This window comes from Eurytemora carolleeae, unplaced genomic scaffold (assembly GCF_000591075.1).
Source record: "Eurytemora carolleeae unplaced genomic scaffold, Eaff_2.0 scaffold2221, whole genome shotgun sequence".
In the NCBI taxonomy this organism is placed as follows: Eukaryota; Metazoa; Arthropoda; class Copepoda; order Calanoida; family Temoridae; genus Eurytemora; species Eurytemora carolleeae.
Genome location: NW_019398105.1, coordinates 2777 through 23870, shown reverse-complemented (window position 1 = coordinate 23870; position 21094 = coordinate 2777). Strand labels below are relative to the sequence as shown.

Here is a 21094-nt window from a genome sequence, read left to right as displayed (position 1 = left end):
GTTTTCTTTTGTTTAGGTTTATTTTGATTTAAATCAAAATGGAAAATAAATTGTAAATGTACTCGAAATGTAGTCGAAAAAGGGTGTCTGGAATACATGTCATCCACACACATGTATTACATCTTCAATGATGACATGGTACTCCATAGATGCGGAAAATGTAAACCAAAATACGTTACACCTATCTATCTATTCTGTATATTTATCTATCTATCTAAATATCTATCTATCTAGCTTTCTATCTATATATCTATCTATACTGTACTTAAATTATTGAAATTTTGTAAAGATATAGGGATAGATGATTTCTATGTCATGAGACATGAGCTATAGACTCTTGATGCAATTAGTTGTTGAATGAGAACAATTGTTTTTTTATTAAATATTGAAATGTTTAAAAGGTATGAAAATGGTGTCGTTCCTCCGACCTTTATGGGGTGTACCTACCTACCAACTCCACAGAGGAAAAAATTGTGAAAACCTTTCTTCGTAAAGTGTATTTTTTTCTTTCAAAATCAATCTTAAATAAAATGTAGAAGGAAAACTAGAAAACTGTGAAACAAATGTCGTCTTTGTTTTCCCTATTTGCCCTGAACGATTTTTAACTGTCCTTTGAGACAATTATGTAAAATAACATTCCGCTCAGCGAAGGTTTCAAGTTTTCGTAAAAGAAAAATCGTATATTTTCAGCTTAAAAGAAAAAGAACTTGTATACTACATATTTGGTAAATTAAAAAGTTTACTTAAATGGACTGTAAGTGTAGTTTTAAGTGACTCTCTATTCACAACACCTTTATCTGATCAATAATGTTGACGATATTCACAACACCTTTATCTAATCAATAATGTTGACGATATTCACAACACCTTTATCTAATCAATAATGTTGACGATATTGTCGTTTTCTAGGTTTAAGTGACCCTATATTCACAACACCTTTATCTATTCAATAATGTTGACGATATTCACAACACCTTTATCTAATCAATAATGTTGACGATATTGTCGTTTTCTAGGTTTAAGTGACCCTCTATTCACAACACTTTTATCTAATCAATAATGTTGACGATATTGTCGTTTTCTAGGTTTAAGTGACCCTCTATTCACAACACCTGAACCTGTTTAATAATGTTGACGATATTGTTCTTTTTAAGTGACCCTATATTCACAACACCTTTATGTAATCAATAATGTTGATGATATTCACAACACCTTTATCTAATCAATAATGTTGATGATATTCACAACACCTTTATCTAATCAATAATGTTGATGATATTCACAACACCTTTATCAAATCAATAATGTTGATGATATTCACAACCCTTTATCTAATCAATAATGTTGATGATATTGACGTTCTAGGAGGTTTAAATAGTTTTCCTGCGGTATAAAATTTAAAATAATTAGTTTTCCAAAATAAAAATATTTATTTATAATTCATACTTGATCAGACAAAGCTTTAACGTGTACCGCTGTGAATCAGGCGATGCCATTTTTGCATGGAAAATTACTTAAAATTACACAAACATATTCTTTCCGACAATTTTGCCTTAGTTTAGTTGAAAACTAGAAAATAGACATTTTATAAAACAACAAGAATTCCACTATTTCTTGTCCTCCCTGTATCAGTTATAAATAAAGAAAATTCAATCAATTTTTTTCTTCTAATGTTTCAGTTTTCATTAATTTTTTCTTCAGTTTCAATCCTGTTTGCAACGTCAACAAAATGAGAGGTTTGGTAAGTATTTTTCTACAGAATTTTTTAAAAATTAAACTGTTCTGATTGTGAAGTAATGAACTATATTGTGAAAATTCTATATCGCCGTTCATAACGTTCATAACGTTCATAACGTTCATACGTTCATACGTTCATAACGTTCATAACATTCATAACGTTCATAACATTCATAACGTTCATAACGTCCGTAACGTTCATAACGTTACCTTTAACCATCACTGTTTTATCCAACAAATAATAAGACTTTAATGTCCTGAAACTTATAAAATATTTTCTATTAAAAAAAAAAAAAAATCCGAAAGTTCCGAATAAATCTTTCTAATGATGTATCATTTGTCATATTTGGACATAAAACATGGGATTTAGAGGGGGGGGGTCAAATTGACCCCCCCAGCATATCCTGGTTTTCAAGTACCCCAGCAGGGATAGGGTTAAGGGGAAAAACAATGGCCTTCTATAGGCTAACCTTCGATAGAAAATATAAATATCAGCTCTACAGCTTATTTATTTTATTCATATTCATATCTTAAAAATGGAAAATAATATTTCTAACAATATTGTATAAATATCGTTTAGAATTTACCTTTCAATGGATTTATTGTGTACAATGAGAATGGGACGAACACAACATGTTACAGGTATTTAGTGTACTGTAATATAGTTCTGTAACTTACTGCAGGTATTTAGTGTACTGTAATACAGTTCTGTAGCGTACTGCAGGTATTTAGTGTACTGTAATGCAGCTCTGTACCGTACTGCAGGTATTTAGTGTACTGTAATACAGTTCTGTACCGTACTGCAGCTATTTAGTGTACTGTACTACAGTTCTATAACGTACTGCAGGTAATTATTGTACTGTACTACAGTTCTGTAACGTACTTCAGGTATTTAGAATACTGTACTACAGTTCTGTAACGTACTGCAGGTATTTAGTGTACTGTACTACAGTTCTGTAACGTACTCCAGGTATTTAGTGAACTGTACTACAGTTATGTAACGTACTTTAGGTATTTAGTGTACTGTACTACAGTTCTGTAATGTACTGCAGGTATTTAGAATACTGTACTACAGTTCTGTAACGTACTGCAGGTATTTAGTGTACTGTACTACATTTCTGTAATGTACTGCAGTTATTTAGTGTACTTTATTATAGCTCTGTACCGTACTGCAGGTATTTAGTGTACTGTACTATAGTTCTGTAATGTACTGCAGGTATTTAGTGTAATGTTCTACAGTTCTGTAATGTACTGCAGGTATTTAGTGTACTGTACTACAGTTCTGAAACGTACTGCAGGTATTTAGTGTACTTTACTACAGTTCTGTAACGTACTGCAAAAAGTAAATTTTGATTTTTCTCCAAGGTGGAGAAATGTTTTATCTATATTTAACAAATCTAAAACAAGACATTTTTATATATGTTCCTTACAGCCGGCAAAACGGCTAGACCGAAAAGCTGATTTTTTTGTGGACCCTCATGGGTAGCCTGGGGTTGACATATGCTGATAATACTCGAATTTTAAAAAAAATATTTAAAGAATTCATAATACTTTTTTCCACGGGCAACGCCGGGCCCTTCAATTAGCAGTTTATAATTCTGGTTAGATTTAAGTCTTACAGCATGAGAACCTTAAAACCATAGATTAATTTGCAATAACACATAGGACACTATATGTCGTCTTTTCAAGATTTAGGGGTTTTTCGTTCTCAATAACCCTGAGACAGAAGCCCAAAGAAGTTCGGCGCAGGCAGCGTTGAACTACAAGACAGAACAAAAACGCATGCGTCGCTTGCGCAGAACTACTTCGGGCTTCTGCCTTAGGGTTAATGTGGACGAAAAACCCCTGAATATTAAAAAGACGACATCTAGTGTCCCATCTGTTCTTGTTAAATTATGCCAAAAACTCTTAAATAAGAAGACGACCTTGTGAATAATTTTATTAACTTCAACGAATGTTGCTAAAAAAATTTTTTTTTGATGCATCCAGTAAGGTTGAGGGCAGTCAAACGGCGGGTAGGTGTTTCAAAAACATCAGAAACGGTTAATAACTTTTTAAAAAAATAAGCTACAGGGCTGAAATTTATGTATTTAAAAAGCCCTCGAAAATGGAAGTATAAAAACTAATATTTGTTAAAAGTTAAAATATTTTTTTAGACATTTTTCCGACGTTCTTTGTGATTTTTTTTAAATCCTCCTTTACACCCTAACAATTACAGATAGCGATCTATCTTTTTTTAATGAGTAGGACTAGAGACATGCATCACACTCCCCTATCTCAACTCTAAGTGAAAAATCATAGGGGGCCCACAATCTATATTTGACAAAAATAGCCCAATCAGGAAAGGGTTAATTTGACTACATATCTTTAAACTTAAGGTCACAACTTGCTTAGACATTGACCGAATTTTTAAATTAGTGATCGGCTAAATCGCATGATTTTATTTTTGGATTGAGGCTTGCATTTCATGTTACAATTCATTAAACATCATTTCTGATTTAAATTTGTTAAAAAGAAATAATATTTTGATAATAAAGAATATTATTGTTTCATTACATTCATAAATCTAATGTTTCTAATATCAACTACAGGAGGAAAAAATAAATTTAATTTAGAGTTACAAAAAAAGGATGAGACTTCAGAGACGACTGTGCGGAATTTCTACTCTCTGAAACTTTAAATTTCTTAACAATAGTGCATAAAAAGATTCAGTTTAGTTTCAGGTCGTCTTTAAAGTCTCATCCTTTGTAGATATCCTTGTATGGTAAAGGGAATATAATAATTTAAATTTTTGATTCATAACCGTACCATTAAAAGCTTTTGTCTGCGAAAGAATAAATGAATTAGATATCAATGTTTAAAACTTTAAAAGCCATAATTGTGGTTTCTCTACAAAAGTGACTTTCGCATGTCTGCTTCAGGAAAAAAACGGAATAATCTTAAGTTGATAGTTTTAACGACAATATTTCCCACAAAATAGATTTCAAGGGTACCGTTGTGAATCGGGAATTGCCATATTTGCATGGAGAGGCCTATGAAATTACGCTTACAGTCTCTTTAAAGGGATATGCCTGTTGCTGAGAACCATGGTTGGTGTGCAGTCTGCTCAGTTGTAAGTATAATCTAAAGGGATTGTTCCCAATTTTTAAGATGTCAATGAAAGGGATTGTTCCCAATTTAAAAAAAAGGTGAATTAAAGGGAGTGTTACCAATTTTGAAAATGTACATTTATATGAGAAGTAAAAACCTTAGCCAAAAAGATGGCCTTTATAGCTTTTGAATTAAATTTTTCAAATTTTTACTTGAAATTGAGGGTGCTATAAAATGAGTTATAAAATCATCAGTTATTGGTTTCAAACTCAAAATATGAAGGTTTTTAAAATTTTCTTTAGTTGGATATATTCAGGTTTTTAGAAACCGTTTAGAATTTTTAAATAAGGTCTTTTTGAAATTTCATCGACAGTCCCTGTCAGACAAAATTAACCTAATAAGTAAAAATAAAATTTAAAAAATTTAGATAAAATTTGTTGAGCTAATTTTGTTTTTGTTTCAGCATAATGGAGAATCTGATGATGAGAATAGTTGTGAATATGAGGGAATACACACCCCTGAACTAGACAAGGGCTGGGGATTCTGTTCAGATTCATGCACATTCCCGGATGAGGTAAAATTAACAGAGGCCTCATTCATTCTCCCCTTCCCCCCCCCTCTTTTCACACCACCGAGATCGTTTAGAAGTTCTATGTCTGACCGCAAGATGACTCTGTTCTGGAAGAGAAAGCATCACTCCGCGAGCTAAACAACTTAACACTTAATTTTTCATTATCAGCAATTTCTATTTGTATAGTTTTAAAGCCTTTTTTTGCTCAGATCAATGCAAATTCCAATATGAGGTGAATTCAAAAATTTGTTCATCTTTTCTACGCCTCTGAAAGGGATTGTAAGCATGATTTCAAGTGACCCTCCATGCAAAGATGGTAATGCCCGATTTGAATAGCCCCCTTTAAACCTTTGATTTGACTGACTCTGTGTGTTTATTTATCAGTGTTAACTCAATACAGCTGGTGGTACATGAATACATCAAAAATAATTAATATTCATGTAAATTATTCTGTATGAATTGTTTATTGATTCCTGAGTTTTTGATTTTACGTTAGATATAAACTGCAATTGAAGTAACCTTAAAGCTTGTATATAATCAATAATGTTTAAAAGTTTTGATTCGGATAATTTCATGCTTTCCTGCAGTAGAAATATCAATTTTTTAAGGGTACTGTTGAGAATCGGCACTGGCATTTTTGAATTGAGGGCCACTTGTAATTACGCTTACAGTCCCTTTACCTTTTGAAAAATAGCTTTTTTTTCAGGAATTGTTGGGAACCTCTTTGCAAGAAACATCAATAACCGTGTTTAGGGAAAGACATCTTTTTTCTCAATTATGCATTTTCAAGAACTTAATATTTCCATTCATAAAGGAACTGTAGACTTAATATTTCCATTCATAAAGGAACTGTAGACTTAATATTTGCATTCATAAAGGAACTTTAGACTTAAAATTTCCATTCATAAAGGGAATGTAGACTTAATATTTCCATTCATAAAGGAACTTTAGACTTAAAATTTCCATTCATAAAGGGAATGTAGACTTAATATTTCCATTCATAAAGGAACTTTAGACTTAAAATTTCCATTCATAAAGGGAATGTAGACTTAATATTTCCATTCATAAAGGAACTTTAGACTTAAAATTTCCATTCATAAAGGGACTGTAGACTTAATATTTCCATTCATAAAGGGACTGTAGACTTAATATTTCCATTCATAAAGGGACTGTAGACTTAATATTTCCATTTATAAAGGGACTGTAGACTTAATGTCAAAGGGCCCGCTAATTATAGAGGGGTCTAGTCCGATTCAGAACGGCACACTCTTAAAAAGCTTTGTCTGATTAAGGATAAGTGTAATATCCATAATTTTACTTTGAAAATTAATCAAACCTTAATCTGATCAATAAAGTAACAGATTTTTAGTTTTAAAAGTGCTTAATCGAATAGTGGATTTACGGTCCCTTTAACCAAATTATTTCATCATGTTGACTGATGTTTCTGTTAGTAACGAACAATGTTACAGTTTAAACAACAACACCTGGACCTTTAATCCAAAACTAGAACTTTGTGGAAGTAAGTTGTGCATTAGTGATGATTTATAATGTCGTCTTTTCCTTTCAACTATTAACTTAACGAGAAAAAATCTATTTGAAAATAAACTATTCTTAGTAACAGGTAGGGTTTAACGAATTTTTTGAAACGATCGTTAAACTATCGCTTTTTGTTTTAGAATACGAATAACGGTCTTTTGAAAGCGATCTTTTTTATAAAAACGATCAGCAATCCTAATTTATAAAAAAAAATTTTAAACGATCGTTCTCGAAATAAAAATGTTATCAGGAAAGGTTTATGAATGATCGAATTTTCAAAAATTTGCCTCAAAAAAAATTCGATTTTTAAAATTTTTTAAAATCCACGACTTTTTTTATAAAATCCGCAAAATTTTGTTTAGTTTTCTTTTACAATGTGTACAAAGAGAAAATGTTCATAATTAAAATAGAAGATGGACGCGGAGCGCCCTACATGCCTAGTATCTTAACGTGCTCAATTTCATCAAAAACAAAAATTGAAATAGCTCACTTAACTTACAAACTTAATTTACTCAATTAACTTGATACTAACAAATTATGGAGGATCTATTAAATCATTTAATATTTCATTTTAAAGGGACAAGACACGTAATTTAAGTAATTTAAGTGCAACCCTACATTTATAGATTACCAACAGGGCCAAAAAAAGCCTTGTCTAATTAAGAATGAATAATTTTTACATAATTTCTCAAAAGATTATTTACATTTGATTCAGATTTATAACGCACCCTTGTGAATCGAGCATGGCCCTCTTTTTAAATGGAGTGACACTTGAAATTCCGTTTACAGTCCCTTTAAATGACTAAATGTTAAGGTCACATCTGGCGTAGAAAGGGAGTTTACATGAGAAGAAATCACGATAAAGATGCTGAGAAGGAATACGAGGTATAATATTATCGATTACCAAGTACAATAGGTGGCAACAGAGAAATGGACCAATTATACACGACGTCACAAGTGTCAAATATAACAAGATTAAATAAAAAAGTGCAAAAACAGAAAATAAAGAACATATAAAATTACACTTATTTTACTGTAAGATTAGCACTTTATTCAAAAATTATCACTATTATTGTTAATTTTGTCGAACTCAAAAACTAAGTGGACTGAAGAAACTAAACTGAAACTAAGTGTGATGTAAGAATACAGCTATACTAAGAGTGTACAAATTCTACGATGCCATCTATTGTACATCTATTTGAGACTAACCAATCATCGTCCTATACCACAGCTTTATGGTTTCATTCAGGTACATGAAGCCTCAATATTTAATTTCAAATTTCTTTGCAATCTGATGGTGTAAACCTTTGATATTTCAATCTTTGAAGATTAGATCTAACAGAATTCATAGTTTGAAATATCTAAGTTCTACGATTATGTTATACAAAGGAATAGGGATTCAAAAATCCTTCTAAGTTTTTTTTGACAATAAAATTTGATGATTTAAATATTGTTTTCATGTAATTGCCAAATTAGATATAAGTCCTAGCTATGGGTCTGTAAAAATTTTAACTGGTAAATAGAAATAGGTTAAAAATGGCAAGGAATCAACAATTTAGAATAAAACACGTAAGAATAACAAAATTTGGTTGCAAGTGTGGGATTTTAAAGAGAATTTCACGAGTTTAGAATGCATGGCATTGCCCCCTTTGCCCCCTTTAAATAAGATGTTAGATACTGTCCCAAAGGATTTTTCCCAAGTGGAAATTTCCCAAGGGTAATTTCCCAAGTGGCAACTTCCCAAATGTGCAATTTCCCAAGCGCCAACTTCCTAAGTCTATCCTAGCACTCGGCCTCCATTCTGTTCTAGCCTCGGTGCTTGGCCCCCTAGTCCATCCTGGCTGCAGTGCGAGGGAGGGGGTGCAGAGGCCAAATAAATAATAAAAGCCAAATATTTTTTATTGGAGCCAAAATGCGGGGCGTGGCGACAGAATGGCGGGAGGCTTTATGACGTCACTGGGGCTGTGAGACCAGTTTTGCGGGGCCTGGAGGTAATTCTGCAAATCCTGAGACTCGGAGGTCATTTTGCGGGGATCATGGCGCCTCTGCACCCCCTCCCTCGCAGTGCTCGGGCCCCATTGCAGCCTGAGGTGCCTCAGAGGGTCATACCTTACCTTTGGGAACTTGCCGCTTGGGAAATTGCACATTAGGGAAGTTGCCCCTTGGGAAATTGTCATTTGGAAGAAAATTGCTTTGGGAAAGTAATAATAAAAGTTTAATATTTTTATATTTGAAGACGACTCCTATAGTTGAAGAATTGATTGGTGCAGCTGACGCCTGTCAAGGTGACTCAGGAGGACCAATGGTCACTCATGAAGGTATTTGTTTTCTTCATGAATGTGGGTCTGTGATAATAAGCGCTAGGCAAGTTCAAACCGTTCGTTGATGGTTGTCTAAAATCGTTTGAAATGTTTAATTTTTTTTAGTTTCCGCTTGTCAATAGTCTAAATCTTATAATTAACGATAACGGCAAATATTTAAGAAATCATTAATTGTTCTAGCCATTAACAAGGCACGTTAACGATTTTTTATATAAAAATATCTGGAAAAACTAGAAAATGACATTAAAAAAATCATAACATGTAAGGAAAAAAACAGTCAAACACATAAAACTGTTTTCTTTGTTTTTGATAAGTTTCATGTAATTTTAAAACAAAAAAATTGACGAAAGTCACATTTACTTTCAAGCATATCTTTTCGTTTCTTTTTATTTTCGGGTTTTTTTCGTTTAAAATTGTGTTGTGTGAAATCTTGCAACCTTTGGATCACGATTAAATTGATCCAGATTAAACTTACATATTATTATTATCATTAGATACCGTCCTGAACTGAAAATAAAATATCAACATTTTAAAGAAGAAAAAATCACAAAGTATAATATATATTTTATGTTTAAGTCTTAAGTTGCTAAATAACATCCACTTCTTTGTTGGATTTTTTTTCTATTTTTTTATTGAAGCATTTTTTAAGATTCCTGTTTTTGATCATTCTTTATAATTTTAATTTTAAATTTGGAATTTACTGACAGGATAAAAATTGTCATTTCTTGATGGTCCTTTTTTCTTCTGTTTACAAAAAAAAAAGTTATAATTTTTGTTAAAATATAACTGTATGTTTCTATAGACCCAAGTAACCCTGGTAAATCTGTTCTGGTTGGTATTGTGAGTAGAGGGAAGGGTTGCGGTCAGACTGGACAAACAGGTAGGTTCATGCATACAGTAAACTGTACACTTGTAAACTTGTACAGGGTTAGGATTTTGAGTAGAGGAAAGGGTTGCAGTCAATCTTGACAAGATCAGGTTGGTTCATACAGTGCACTGTACGGTGTTAGATAATTTCCCAAAGGCATTTTCCCAAGAGTGACTTCCCTAGTGGAAACTTCCCAAATGTGCAATTTCCCAAGCGGTAACTTCCCAAAGGTTTGGTTCAAAGATAATATATATATAGATACGCTGGCAGGTAGAAACCTGCTTCCTAAATTGCTTGTAGCAGACAACTAATTTCTGTACCTCTGAGATAAAGTGCAACGAGAGACATCTATAGCAAATTGATTACTTTCTATATTCCTTTCTCCCCCTGCTGCCATCCATGTAGGGAATACGCATTTGTGTTATATAAACATAAAGTACGCGTATTGCATCCTGTACAGTTCAAGTGTTGCTATCTGGACCTGTTCTGTTTGACCAATAAAATTAAATTTCTAGGTAACACAAACATACAGTACGCGTTTTGTTTATGTTATGATCAGTTGTACTTAGTAAAGAATAGACAAACAGAAATATTGACAAACCTTTGGAAATTATTTTATATTTGTTAAATAATTGATATCTATTTAATCAAACGGTTTTTATGAGATATTTAAATAAAATTAGATGTCAGGGGGAGGGGGTTAACCAGAGACAACCCCCCCCCCCCCGCCGGAATGGGGCTAACTTTTTTGCATAATAACAAAGAAAAGATTAACAGTTCCTTCCTGCATTTGTTTGCAGAATTTCCTATGCTTTTGGAAAGTTTCAAAAACAGAGGTTTAAAGGGACTGTTTACTTATTTGGGTAATTTCATGGCACATTTGAATTATTTAAAAAAATAAACTAAGGCTATCAAAGGGGATAATGGACTGGGGCTGGCTCATTTCTTTTTTTATATACCAATCCAATCGAACTTTTGAGCGCACCAAACCTAGGATGACCATTTATGAAAGTAATGGATTTTTTTTTGAATTTTTGGGGTGAAGGGGGTCACGGGGTGATGAGCCAGTTGTGAGCCATGAAGAGCTAGGAGCTTCCGACCATAGTAGTGTTGAATATGGGATGTATTGTTTGATCGGATCCTGTCCGCTATTAGGACTTTGTCCTAGATTCGATGTACTTTTTAGTCATAATTTTTATTTAAATTGCGTTAATTTACGTATGCCATTCAGGTCAACTTGCACATTTAAACTTTGTATATTAAAATTCCTACCTCAGTTTTATTTGCATTGATTAATTTGTTTCATTAAGTACAATATGCAGTATACATTGTTGATACTTTAGTACACATTTGGTGTTATCACGTATAAACAAAGTGATAAATTAGCAACAATCCAGAGGATCAAATGCCATGCTTACGACAGAGAAGGTGCTGCAGATTGCACTTTTTCTCAAGACCTCAAAATTTCTACCTGCCAGCGTATCTACATATATATTATCTTTGGTTTGGTTAGGCCTTCTGAGGCGCCGCAGGCTGCAATGGAGAGGAGTGCTGTGGCTAGAACAGGCTAGGGGGCCGAACACTGCGGCTAGGACATATTTAGGAAACTTCCGTTTGAGAAATTGTACAGTGTACTGTACAGTGTTCTGAACAGTGTACTTTACAGTGTTCTAAACAGTGTACTGTACAGTGTACTATACAATGTACAGTGTATAAATGTGTATAATTGGTTAATTTCTCTGTTGCTTTCTATTGTACTTGATAATCTATTTGCATATTCCTGTTTTCAGCTATCTATACAAGGGTGTCTGCATTTTATAACTGGATAGGTAAGAACATCTTCTTTACATTTAAAAAAATTTAAAAAATTAAAATTTTATAAAACAAGATATAACGCTAAAAGACATTTTTCGAGATTTTTCAAAACTAAAAAACGCCTGATTTTTAACTGAACACTTTGAATTCTATAGTTTTAAATATCATTTGTAAATGTATTTTTTGTACTAGTTGACACAATAAAGGCTGACAAAGAAAAGTATTGGAAATGTACTGACTAAACAAGGTGAAAACAAAATAAATAGAAAAAAAACATATTTGTAAACAAAAATTCTTTTAGTTGCTGACTTGCCTCGAGATTTTTGGAATTTTACCAAAAAGTATAAATTTTGTCAAAATGGATAATTAAGAAAACTTAATAAATATTAAGATATAATAATTTTTTTAGTAGAGAGTAGAGAGTAGAGAGTTGAGAGTAGAGAGTAGAGAGTAGAGAGTAGAGAGTAGAGAGTAGTATACAGATTATATATATATATATGTATGTTTATCTCCATGGAAAAATAGTTGTGACACTGGTTAGACTGGTTTAAGATCTTACAGATAGTAATCCCAAACCATCCAGTTCAGCAATATTCAACAGTAACATCTAGTACTTTTCATTAAATCTATTCTCATTGTGTTCAGCATTCTTCATTCCACTCTTTTTGCTATTTTATTACGCTTAATTTCTTTATTCTCAATTTTTATTTTCATTTTTGGACGTTAAACGTGGTTCAATTTCTTAATATAATAATTCACATTTTTTGGTATTTTTTTGTTAGTTTTTTCCTCTTTCGATTGTCGTCTCCTTCTCTTTTTAATTTTGAATTGACTGCAGAGGAATTCTCATTCTTAAATTATTTTAAATTAAAATCTTTACTTTCACTTTTCACTTTTATTATTTGTTACTAATTGTTACTTATATCTGTATTTCTTTTTATAGTTTTTTAATCATTGAGTGACCACTTGATACTTGAGGTATAAAGCATTTAATAAAACATAACAGTTAGGCTGAACCATTTTCAGAAAAAATATAATTTGAACATTTTTTTATTTTTTAATGTATTTAATCTTATTACAGGGGACATTAGTTCCAAAACTAACACTTGGCCCATTTCTAGTTCTCAGTGTTAGAAATTGGCCAATTCTTAGTTTTGGAACTAATTTCCCCTGTATTAGCTTTAATTGCAATTTTACACGTGAGTTTAAGTCAGTTTTAAGTTTTTTTTGGCAGAAATAATATTTTTATCAAGCGAAAAGTTGAAACATATCGCTATGATGGAAATCTTAGATATTGGGAAACTTACCTAATAGTTTCTAATAAACGCTTTTACGGCACTGCCCCAGTAACTTCATAAATTGAACTCTAATACTCAATACCCTTCCGTAATTTGTAAAATGAAATATTGAGTTTTTGTCACAATCACAAATCTTTGAAGCCTGATGGTGTAAATTTTTAATATTTCTAACGTAGATTATTTGGTCTAATATAATTTATAATTTGAAAAAATATCTCTGGTCTACGACTTTGCGTTGCAATGATTATAAAATCAAAGTTAATGACAAAGTCTCAATTCCTTTCTTATTAAATGTGCCGCGGCCTCCCCCTTTCCCTTTCTTCTTCTGAAAAGAACAATTTTTCGTGACTATCTTTCTTAACCTAACCTATTGTATAATCACGGGACGTTGCTCTTTTTCCGTTGTGGGGGGGGGGGCCTTGGGTCCAAAAGAACAGCAAGAAGACTTTGCCAATACTATTATTTTGCATAAATATTTAGAAAAATGTCTGTTCCACGTCTATCTGCTCTTCTCTCCTCAAGAAATATCCATCGATATATTTTCCAGGTGTGACTTTGTGACCTCGTATCTTACCAACATACTTGGAGACATTATTTAACAAGCTTAAATAACGAAGACGACAATAAGTAGATTACAGATCAGACGTCAACAGACCATAAACCTCGTATTCGAGTCGTTTGATTAATTGTTTTGAGAGAAGTCTGTCATCGTAATGTTGTGTGGAAGTTCTGAAAACTTATAAAATGGGTATTTTATACACGAATCAGAGGCCAAACCAAAACTTGGGCGGGCTTGTGGCAACCCTACATCTTTGATTAAGGGTTGTTAAATTGTATTTATATCTAGATTATCTTGAATCCGTTGTAGTTTGTGTAAAAAGGCTATGAGGTACATGTTTTTTCCCGAAAATGTTAGCGTTAACAAAGACGACATTCTAAATATATTTCAGATTTACAGGATCCATTCAAGGATAAATTTATGACCTTGAAAAGTAATTATAAATTGAAATCATTATAAACCAATGCAAGTTACAATTGATAGAATGTTTGTAAATAAAAAGATTATCAGAATAAATTCATTTTATCCATTCTCACCATGAAACACAAGACAATGAATTTTAATAGGAGTATTGTGACAAAAAACAGTCTAATCCCCCCTCCCTGACCCCCTAAAATACCCCACTGTGCTGCCCCAGAAACAATGACAATTAATAAATATGAGACCGACAAGACGACTTTTGACACTGTGATAATAAATATAAAAATAGAAAATGTCCACTGACACATAAACTGTTGATAAATATGAGATATAGAATACAAATTTGACACAATGACAGAACATAGAAGACGACTTTGGCACAGTGTCCTTTAATATGTATGTACGAGACAAAGATGATGATATGATATTGAACACAAAATTCAGTTGCAACATTTTTATACAACCGTAAATTCTCCTTCAATAAAAAACTACCTCAATAAAATATTAAATGATTTAATTTCAGACGGAGAAACCACGACTGTTTAGGAAATCTGAAATCAAAATTTTATTTTAAAATATCAAAATACTAAAAATATTAAAAATATCAAAAGTAATAACAAATCTTCTTTGGAGTCGGGATTAAATAGAAAGGGTGATAAAGATGATAAATGAGACGGTTTAAAGGTCGTCTTTGATCTTTAATCTTTAATTTAACTTGTTTGGCAATTTTAAAGTTTAAGTTTGCCAGTGATTAAGATGAATAAAACGCTTTGATTTTTTGACAAAACAATCAAAACTAAATTTTTAAATCAAAAAGGTTTTTGAGGGTTGTTTAAAAATTTATTTTTTGGATTTAGAGTGAACTCTAACAATTTATCTACAACAACTTCTTCACAAGAAAAGTAAGTTAAATATTATTTTTTCATATGAATACCAAGTACTTTCATTTTTATCAATACTAAGCTTTTAGGGCGCTTCGCGCCAATCTTCTATTTTAATTTTTAATTTTCTCTTTGTACATATAAAACAAAAACTAACAAAAAACTTCTCGGATTTAATAATAATTTTCGCGCATTTTTAAAATTTAACAAAAATCAAAAACTTGTGTACAAAATTTTTGTAATTTTGAGCATCCATAAACCTTCCCCGGGTCATGTGAGGTTCCACACTAAATTTTAGCCCAATCGGCCGGTTCTGCTTGCTTGCCGTTTATTGGATACGAACGGACAGACAGACAAGCAAAGTATGTACATAATTACATATAGATTTTTAAAATTTTCATTTCTATCAATATTTTCAAATATTTTTATTTTTATCAATATTTTTAATTATTTCATTCTGTTTCTAACAAGCTATCCAGTTATTCATCTATCTACCTAGCTTTTTAACTATTTTTCATCTATCTATATCTAACTATTGTTCATCTATCTATATCTAACTATTATTCATCTATCTATATCTAACTATTATTCATCTATCTAACAGCTATTTTTTCACCTATCTATATCTAACTATTATTCATCTATCTAACTAGCTATTTTTCATTTATCTATATCTAACTATTATTCATTAATCTACCTTGCTATTTCACAAAATTCAATAATCTTTTTAACTTTGATTTTAATCTTCATGACAGAAATATTCTCTTAAGAACTGACGAGTGTCAACCCATACCGAAATACAATTTCAATAAAATGTGGATCTAACATAGCTATTTTATAAACTCTACAGAGGTTTGGACCATAGACATCCCCGAATTTTAACTAAATTTTTATCAGTCTACCAAGCTATTTATCTTTCAATCTACGAAGCTATTGAATACCAATATACATTCTACAAAGCCATTGTATTTTTATCTATCTATCTACCAAGCTATTCATGATTTTTGCGACTTTTCAAGCATTTTATCTTTTTTCTAAATATTATTGATGATATGTTTTTAAATACTTGATGCATTTCTTGAAATTTCATTTATTAAATAATAATTTTTATTTAGATATTTTACCCCTAAGCACGAATGGGTTGAAGTGCAGGGAAAGATTGGCACTGTTGGTGTTTCTAAGTAAGTTTTTTACAACAAATTTTTATAACAACTAAAATTATACTATGATTTTTTTACAACTACTTTACAGGGAAGTTAAGGGAATTTTACTTTACCCATGGGGCTTCCAAGATAATTTTATCGTCTTTGGAGATGCAAATGCGCAACATTTTTCTCGAAACCTTTGCAGAGGGGGTCGTTATAATACTTTGTTGTCCCAAAGGACATTCGTGAAGTAACTTAACTAGGGGAACCATGGTCGGTAATATTGGTCAACAGGCGGTAAAATTCGTGAATATAATTCGTTAAAATAACACAATTATCTATTATTTGTAACAAAAATCAGAAGATTTTCATAATGTCGTCAAACAAATTAAATTTGATATTTCACAATAATGTTCCAAAATGTAAACCCTTTTTAAAGACACATTTTAAATAGATTCTGCAGGTGATATATTTTAATGTAGATATGCTGCTGATGCTCTGGGTGATATTGTGTACTCTCAGCTGCCTGAACCAGGGGATAGTGTAGAAGCTGGAGGGGTAAGTTCAAATCAAGGAAAAGATGACATTTTAAAATTTCTTTATTAAATGAAGAACCAATCTGCAGATCATTATCATATGGTGAGGCGGAATTAGTAGTCAACTCGGTGTAAGCTGAAGTAAAGTGTACACCAAATAGATTATCAAGTACAATAGGTGGCATCAGAGAAATAGACCAATTATACACAACGTCACAAGTGTCAAATGTACCCAGGCAAACGATATTTTCTCATACTAGTTGACATGTTTTCCAAGATTAAACAAAAAAGTGTAAAACAGAAAATAAAGAACACAAAAATGTTACTTATTTCACTTTTAAATGAATGAACACTTAGTCTAAAATTATCACTATTATCAATAATTTTGTCAGACACAAAAACTGATTTGACACTTATGACGTCAGAATACAGCTGTACTGAGAGTGAACAAATTCTACGTTGCCATCCATTGTACTTGATAATCTATGTGGTGTACACTATCCTACAGTACGAACTCAACACGTCTGATTTTGCATTCCTCAACAATCCAGAATATTCCATTTTCACTGCAGTTTTCAAATATTTTAATGTAAATATTAATATTTATAAAATATAAAATAGGTTTCTAACTATAGTTCTCCTTGATCGGTCGAACATTTAATGGGAATCAGACATGCCACTCTGTAAATGGAGGGTCACTTGGAATTATGACAGCAGTCCCTTCTATCAATAAATAATTTGCAGGAGATTGGAGCTCTGGAGAGTGTAAAGGCAGCCAGTGAAATATATTCACCAATTTCTGGAAAGGTAATTCCCGGATTGCCTAAATATGTTATTGAAATGTGAAAATGTCATTTTCACGTAGCTAAATGTACCAAAATTTATGTCATGATCACATTATTAAATTACGCTCTATAGAGTGTAATGGCAGACAGTGAAATATATTTGCCAATTTTGGGAAAGGTAACCCAGCTTGCCAAACTGCGTCATTTAAATGTGAAAACACCATTTTCACTTAGCAAAACGCAACATAATTTATGTCATAATCACATTATTAAATTATGCTCTAGAGAGTGTAAGGCAGCCAGTGCACTCCTGTATGCCAAGTCCATTAGCTCCTGATCCAATCAGGGTTCAGTCATGTGTTTGTTGTCTATTCTGAACCAATAGAAATAGTTTGGCGGTAACATCTATCTTTCTATCTTTCTCATTATCCAATCAGAGTTTTGAGTCCTTCCATCGGCGCTATCAGTAAATAGAAATATTTACTTCTACTGAAACTATGGGGAGTGAAACATATTCACAATGTTTGGGAAAGATGACCCAGCTTGCCAAACTACATCATTTAAATGTAAAAGCGTCATTTTCATGAAAAAAAATGTTCCATGAATTATGTTATAATCATGTTTTTAAATTACGCTCTGAAGAGTGAAAAGGCAGCTTGTGAAACATATTCACCATGTTTGGGAAAGGTAGCCCAGCTTGCCAAACTACATCATTTCAATATGAAAACGTAATTTTCACATAGCAAAATGTACCATAATTTATCATTTTATGTCATAATCTTGTTACGCTCTTGAGAGAGTGTAATGGCAGATAGTAATATTATTTTCAACAACTAGTGCAATGGCAGATAGTTATAATTATTTTCAAGAACTAGTGTAATGGCAGAAAGTAATAATTATTTACAACAACTAGTGTAATGGCAGATAGTTATAATTGTTTACAACAACTAGTGTAATGGCAGATAGTTATAATTATTTACAACAACTAGTGTAATGGCAGATAGTTATAATTATTTACAACAACTAGTGTAATGGCAGATAGTTATAATTATTTACAACAACTAGAGTAATGGCAGATAGTCATAATTATTTTTAAAGGATAAAATGGAGGATAGGGTTGATATATATATATCATGAATATTGTTAAGGTTATGTTGAAGGATGATAAAGCTAGTGGAGGATAGGGTTGATATATATATATATATATATATCATGAATATTGTTAAGGTTATGTTGAAGAATGATAAAGTGGAGGATAGGGTTGATATATATATCATGAATATTGTTAAGGTTATGTTGAAGGATGATAAAGTGGAGGATAGGGTTGATATATATATATCATGAATATTGTTAAGGTTATGTTGAAGGATGATAAAGTGGAGGATAGGGTTGATATATATATATATATCATGAATATTGTTAAGGTTATGTTGAAGAATGATAAAGTGGAGGATAGGGTTGATATATATATCACGAATATTGTTAAGGTTATGGAGAAGAATGATAAAGTGGAGGATGGTCCTGCTCTTATAAATCAGAGTCCAGAGGATGAAGGCTGGCTTTGCAGGTTTTTATCCTATTATATTTCTAAATTGCTTTTTCTAGTTCAAAAAAGCTTACACTATTTAAGGGACTATCAACATGATTTCAAGTGATACAGTGGTAGGCAATTATATCAATACAATGAAGAAAACCTTTTTACATAAGTTTTAATTTTTCTGTATGTGTACAGTGAAGCCCTTAATAACGAATACATCGAAAGAATTCATCAAATGTCGTATTCTTCGCTTTCTGATAATGGAATGTTGCAGATATTTAGTTTTTTAATTAAATGATTATATGGACTCTTTTAAACTGTTCCCGCATATTCATGGCTATTTATTTATTTTCGCAAATACTGAAATTTAAGTAAAATAGTATAAAACTCATTGAAAAATTGTCAAGATGACATTTGATAAATTCTTCCGATGTATTCGTTATTAAGGGTTTCACTGTAGCTTTTTTCTAAGTACAATACCACTGTGCTTAATCAAAAAAGTTTAATATAAAATGTATAATAAACAACAATATGACACTTGGTATTATCGAATCGAGCAAGTAACTTTTAAATGGGCTTGACAGTCTCAATAATTTTGTTTTTCACAGGATTGAGTTGAATAATGCTGCTGAACTTGAAGGATTAATGAAGATCAAGGAATATGAAACATACCTTGGAACCTTAGCTGATGATCATTAACATGAAACCTATCCTGGAACCCTAGCTGATGATCATTAACATTAAACCTATCCTGGAACCCTAGCTGATGATCATTAACATGAAACCTACCTTGGAACCCTAGCTGATGATCATTAACATGAAACCTATCCTGGAACCCTAGCTGATAATCATTAACATGAAACCTATCCTGGAACCCTAGCTGATGATTATTAACATGAAACCTATCTCGGAACCTTAGCTGATAATCATTAACATGAAACCTATCCTGGAACCCTAGCTGATGATTATTAACATGAAACCTATCCTGGAACCTTAGCTGATGATCATTAACATGAAACTTATCTTGGAACCCTAGCTGATGATCATTAACATGAAACCTATCCTGGAACCATGATGAGCATTAACATGAAACCTACCCTGGAACCCTAGCTGATGATCATTAACATAAAACCTATCCTGGAACCATGATAATTATTAACATGAAACCTATCCTGGAACCATGATGATCATTAACATGAAACCTATCCTGGAACCTTAGCTGATGATCATTAACATGAAACCTATCTTGGAACCCTAGCTGATGATCATTAATATGAAACCTATCCTGGAACTATGATGATCATTAACATGAAACCTATCTTGGAACCCTAGCTGATGATCATTAACATGAAAACTATCTTGGATTGGAACCTGAGAGAATGATCAGTGTTTTCTAAAAGGGAACTTGAGATTTAGAATGTTGATCATTTATATGAAAGTGAAACCTATTCCTAATGATCATTAATATTAAACCTATCTGGGACCTTGAGAATATGACCATCAATTAACTAATGTTGTATGTTATAGAGCTCAATAATGTTGTACCAACTTTTCTATGCATAGACTGCTTATTTTCATGTTAATTGTTCTAGTTCGGTGTAAAAATAAAATTTAGAGTTCAATTGTATTTTTAAGAATTTTATATTTAAAGTTATTCTTTAAAGGGAGTGTTCGCGAAAAATGAAAGGGGTATAGGCTTAATGCGATAAAAAAGCGCTTTTGATCGCCACTAATCTTACTTCTATCTGTTGCGTAAGGAGAAAATTGTTAAAGACGTCTCATACCGAATAACATGGCGTCCATACAAATTGAGAAAATTGCAACATACGACTTAGACCGTAAAAAAATCAATTTAATTTCAAAAAATTAATCAGATATTACAACCTACAGTCATCGATTATCTTTCGCCACATTTATATATAGTTGATTTTTTATAATATGTTTTAATTGTTATGATCTGAGAGTTACTTATAAAAACGTTTATTCCTGTTTCGA

The 21094-nt window shown here is 31.9% G+C and overlaps 2 protein-coding genes across 2 annotated transcripts; both read left to right on the top strand.

The window, feature by feature from the left end:
• The first annotated feature begins 375 nt into the window (after positions 1–375).
• LOC111716820 (uncharacterized) lies at positions 376–12332 on the top strand. Its single transcript, XM_023492313.1, has 13 exons — positions 376–464; positions 1702–1741; positions 2318–2379; positions 4801–4849; positions 5291–5401; positions 6105–6151; positions 6850–6917; positions 7749–7819; positions 9171–9252; positions 10058–10135; positions 11914–11952; positions 12131–12185; positions 12240–12332. The coding sequence occupies exons 1-12, from the start codon at positions 391–393 to the stop codon at positions 12178–12180; spliced, it is 771 nt and encodes a 256-aa protein (XP_023348081.1). The 5' UTR covers positions 376–390; the 3' UTR covers positions 12181–12185; positions 12240–12332.
• A 1354-nt stretch (positions 12333–13686) lies between these two features.
• On the top strand, positions 13687–20726 carry LOC111716819 (glycine cleavage system H protein). Its single transcript, XM_023492312.1, has 8 exons — positions 13687–13783; positions 14739–14761; positions 15073–15117; positions 16212–16277; positions 16724–16799; positions 17522–17584; positions 19050–19129; positions 19708–20726. The coding sequence occupies exons 1-8, from the start codon at positions 13721–13723 to the stop codon at positions 19796–19798; spliced, it is 507 nt and encodes a 168-aa protein (XP_023348080.1). The 5' UTR covers positions 13687–13720; the 3' UTR covers positions 19799–20726.
• The last annotated feature ends 368 nt before the right edge of the window (positions 20727–21094 follow it).

Coding starts and splice junctions, on each gene's coding strand:
- LOC111716820 (XM_023492313.1), top strand. CDS start 391: ATGTTTAAAAGGTATGAAAATGGTGTCGTTCCTCCGACCTTTATGGGG. Junction 465..1,701: donor TACCTACCAACTCCACAGAG/GAAAAAATTGTG, acceptor TTTTTTCTTCAG/TTTCAATCCTGTTTGCAACG. Junction 11,953..12,130: donor TGCATTTTATAACTGGATAG/GTAAGAACATCT, acceptor TTTTTGTACTAG/TTGACACAATAAAGGCTGAC.
- LOC111716819 (XM_023492312.1), top strand. CDS start 13,721: ATGTCTGTTCCACGTCTATCTGCTCTTCTCTCCTCAAGAAATATCCAT. Junction 15,118..16,211: donor ACAACTTCTTCACAAGAAAA/GTAAGTTAAATA, acceptor ATTTTTATTTAG/ATATTTTACCCCTAAGCACG. Junction 16,278..16,723: donor GGCACTGTTGGTGTTTCTAA/GTAAGTTTTTTA, acceptor ATTTTAATGTAG/ATATGCTGCTGATGCTCTGG.